General features: G+C 41.4%; 1 protein-coding gene across 1 annotated transcript in view; it reads right to left on the reverse strand.

Moving 5' to 3' along the window:
• LOC117765187 (ADP-ribosylation factor-binding protein GGA3-like) overlaps positions 1-3,300 on the reverse strand; it is an 8,013-nt gene extending 4,713 nt beyond the window's left edge. Inside the window, exons 1-4 of the mRNA XM_034591526.1 lie at positions 3,156-3,300; positions 2,018-2,102; positions 1,097-1,172; positions 402-500 (exon numbers count right to left, since the gene is read on the reverse strand). Coding sequence (XP_034447417.1) covers positions 402-500; positions 1,097-1,172; positions 2,018-2,102; positions 3,156-3,198 — 303 coding nt within the window. The 5' untranslated portion in view covers positions 3,199-3,300. The remainder of the gene's footprint in view (positions 1-401; positions 501-1,096; positions 1,173-2,017; positions 2,103-3,155) is intronic.
• Positions 3,301-4,087: the final 787 nt, after the last annotated feature.

Raw genomic sequence — 4,087 nt, forward strand, 5'->3', positions numbered from 1 at the left:
AGAAGGACAGTGTCTAATTCTCTGTGTGACGCACTTTGTAACATTTAAGGCAAAAAATGATATAATGATAAAATAGCTATGATGTGTGTTTTGGGCCGTGTGATGTGACGACCCTCTCTGATGCAGGAGTCTGTTGTCGGGCAGATTCACCTGATCTTTCACTAGATAAGCTGGTGTTGTATTTTGATATAAATATTCAAATATATATATAAATATTTCTGTAAAATAAACCAGTTTCTGATTCAAACTCATGTGTGGTCGTCCTAACTGTGATATTGTCAAGACAAAAAAATCTCCTTTCATTTGAACTTTAACTGTTAGAGAGACTGTTTGAATGAAATGAGGAACAACTTGTAACTTCCAGCTGCTGAGAACATCTGTCCCTCTGTGACTAGCGGTACCTTCGGTGTTAGGAGTTTGATGAGCTCATTGAGAAACCGAAACTTCGCCGCCTCGCTGTGGAACCCCTTCCCGCAGTTGTTCATGCACGCCTCAAGGACCTGGAAGTCAGAGCAAATCATCAGGAAATGAAGCTTTAACAAGGGAAGGTTAAAAAAAATATATATATATATAAAGAGCGAGAGAGAGAACGGGTTCTGTCTCTGCAGGATTGTGGTTCTCCACCTTTAGACATCACGTGACGCGAGGCACATGAACATCAGGACGCTTCTTCTAAGTGGCGTTTCTAAGTGTAACCGTGCAGCGCTCTGCGATGCACAGAAAACGAGGCGCCACGGCAGATTTCCACGCAGACTGAAACCCCCTCATGTCTCCATGTGATCACAGTTGGTCACAGATTTCGCTCACGGGGATCTCGTTAAAACAAAGACATTGTTTTACGGTGATAAACGAACGAATCCGAGCCGAGACAAAGAGAAGGGAAATAGAAACTGATGTAAACTGTGAAGGGGACAAAGGACGAGGGGGAGACTAGATAATGGCAACTGACCCAAAAAACAAGAACATTTTAGAATTCAAAAAGAAAAGAGTTGTTAGAAGCCTCTAGGAAACACTAAAATTAGACAACAGTTAAAAATACACAGTGAACTGTAGATCATGGGTATTTGAGGGTGTGGTGAGGAGTCTGATTACTCACAGTGAGCGCCTGCAGAGACTCTCTCTCCTGTGGGGACTGGATCTTATGAGCCAGAAGACTAAGGGCAACCTGAGGCCTGCAAATCAAGTTTCAAGTTTAAAATGTCAACATTTAAAAACTGAGATGATGCAAAGGGACAAACGCTTCACAAGCAACAGCAAAGAAAGTATTAGATTTGTGCATTAATTCCAGTAAGTATGAGGTTTTACTGAGCAGAGGGAAAGGGTCAAAGGGGGAAAGGGTGCTGGAGAGTCTCCCCTCACTCTTTCACAATGTTGTCACTGAGAAGCTGTGGATGTGAAGCAACTCTTTCTCAAACACCACAATTGTGCAAAAGAGAGTCAAAGGAGCAAGAGGCCTGCTGCTGAAACGTCCATTCACATTTACAGTTGGAAAATCTATGTGGAAACACATGCAGGACTGTGTGGGTGAAAATAAAGACACATCTGGTTTTTACATCTGTCCCGAGTGATCCGATCATAAGTGGATGTTAACACCAGGTCTGAATAGAGTCTGACAGGGTTTCTGCAGGTTTCAGCAAGTTACATTTACGACTGAAGGAAATTTAAGATCTGAGTAGAGACTCTGTGTTATCTCAAAAACTACAGGCAGAGACAGTTGGTAACGTTTCTCTTTAAAATAAAATAAACTGAGGTTCTATGCACAGTTGAAGTAGTGTTGAGTACTAATATGTAAAAATGTTTACCTATTCAAAACTTTCTAGGGCGTAAAAATTCAGACTATTGACTTCTTAGAGTTTTGCAGAAACCTGAGATCTGATCACTCTACGTGGTCTGAGATGCATGTGGCAAACACACACACACACACACACACACACACACACACACACACACACACACACACACACGCACACGCACACGCAGTCAACACATGTGGAAACTGTGTCTAACGTCCTCTTACCCATCGGCCTCCTGGTTGACGAGCTGGTAGAAGCCCTGGATACAGTCCCACCTGTCCCCCTGGTTCTCTGGGTCTGTGGCCTGGTCTGGAACAAACCAGAAATAACACAACTTAACTGGGAAGTGAAATCAAAGACAGGTTCGCCGAGAGAAAAATAAGACATATACTGTATGTATAGCAAGTAAGAAGAAACTACTACATGGTGATACACAGTATTTACTCTGCAACAATCAATTAAATACTGATGTTCAGGCATAAAACTCACACCTTAAAAATACAGGCACTTAAAATACATCCACCTTAAACACATTAACTTTATAAAAAGAGATTATGAGGCAAAGAGGATGACGTTTTTTCTGTCATCCTGCCGATCAACATGAAATTAGCTGCCCAAAGAAACTTGAGTTGATCTGAATATAAAATGTCCACAACTTGGAAACTGACATTTCCCCTGTGACACAAAAACCTCCAGCAAATATCAAATTATGGTGCAATTATTTTCATCATTATGTCAAATCCTTGGGTTTATAACTGATGACGGCACGTGGAGCACATGGGGACACCGTGACTAAAATATTCATTTCACTATCATGTAAGAGACATAGAAGAGAACATGGAGCATCAGTTACAACCTGATTAATCGATGATTAAATCAATTAACTGACTGATTAGGAGCCTGATCACTAAAGCACTTATTGTCCTCATGATACTTAAATGTCTCTAAAACCAGCTTTTAAACAGTACAACCGTGTTTTTGTACTCAAATTTAAAAAAGTACAAACTTCCTGATCGATAATTATGAAAATATTTCTGCCATCGTGAACGCGCCCTGCAGGAGCACAGACGCAACACACTCCTGGTCGGGCACGCGCACGGGTAAAAACGCAAACTTCCTGTTTCAAGTTTAAACTTTTTTTTTTGCATGAAGTGAAAATTGATTTTTTAAAAAGCTGATCCGCACGTGCGTGAATTCACCCGCAAGTATAACGTGAATTCCCCCGTTTTAACGTCACTTTGACCCGGTTAACGTTCAGATGTGAGATGGTCACGTGTCGTCAACAGGCTTCCGAGCAAAACAGGTTAAACAAGAATCACGAACAACACGTGGACTTCCTCTCAGCTTCCACTTTCAACTCACTGAGCCACGAATCCAAAGTCTCCGAACCGGCTCCGGTCGCCATCACCGTCCCGTCCCGAGCTGCTCCGCCGCTCACAGTGCGTCTCTCCGGGGGAAGCGGAGGTGTCAAACTGCCGCTGTCACTGCGGAGACATGTGACACTCACGCCCCGTCACACTCCTGACACATCAACACAACCCCCCCCCCCACCCCCAACAGCCACGGACACACTACATCTACACTGATACCACAATATATATGTTCATGTGAACCAGAAACTACAGTATTTATTATATATATGAACCAGAAACTACAGTATTTATAATATATATATATATCAACACAAACGCCCCACAGCCACAGACACACTACATCTCCACTGATACCACAATATATATATAATATATATGAACATGAAGTAACCCTAACTCCCAAAAGCCATACTGCAGTAAAACTATAGTATTTATAATATACATCAACACAAACCCCCTACAGCTACACTGATACTACAGTATATAAGTTCATGTGAACCAGAAACTACAGTATTTATTATATAATAACATGAAGTAACACAAACCCCCACAGCCACAGACACACTACATCTCCACAGAAACTACAGTACGAAGTATAACAAGTATATTTATCCTAATGTTTTTTATTATGGAGGGATGAAGAGTTATGACTAACACAAACCCTCCCAACAGACACACTCATACACTACATCTACACAGAAACTACAATATATATGTTCATATGAACCAGTAATCGCTGTAAATAAGTGTATTTGTATCATTGAGGGATGAAGAGTTTAATGTGTCCCTGACACGAACAGGTAAAATGACCCCACACATCCTGTTTTGCTTCTTTATCTTCATTTTGTTTCTTTGCGGTAGTTGTGCATCTCTTCGTGGTCATTTTGTTTCTTGTGTGCATCTTTGTATGTGCTTTGTGTG

Source organism: Hippoglossus hippoglossus, chromosome 1, assembly GCF_009819705.1.
Source record: "Hippoglossus hippoglossus isolate fHipHip1 chromosome 1, fHipHip1.pri, whole genome shotgun sequence".
Taxonomy (NCBI): domain Eukaryota; kingdom Metazoa; phylum Chordata; class Actinopteri; order Pleuronectiformes; family Pleuronectidae; genus Hippoglossus; species Hippoglossus hippoglossus.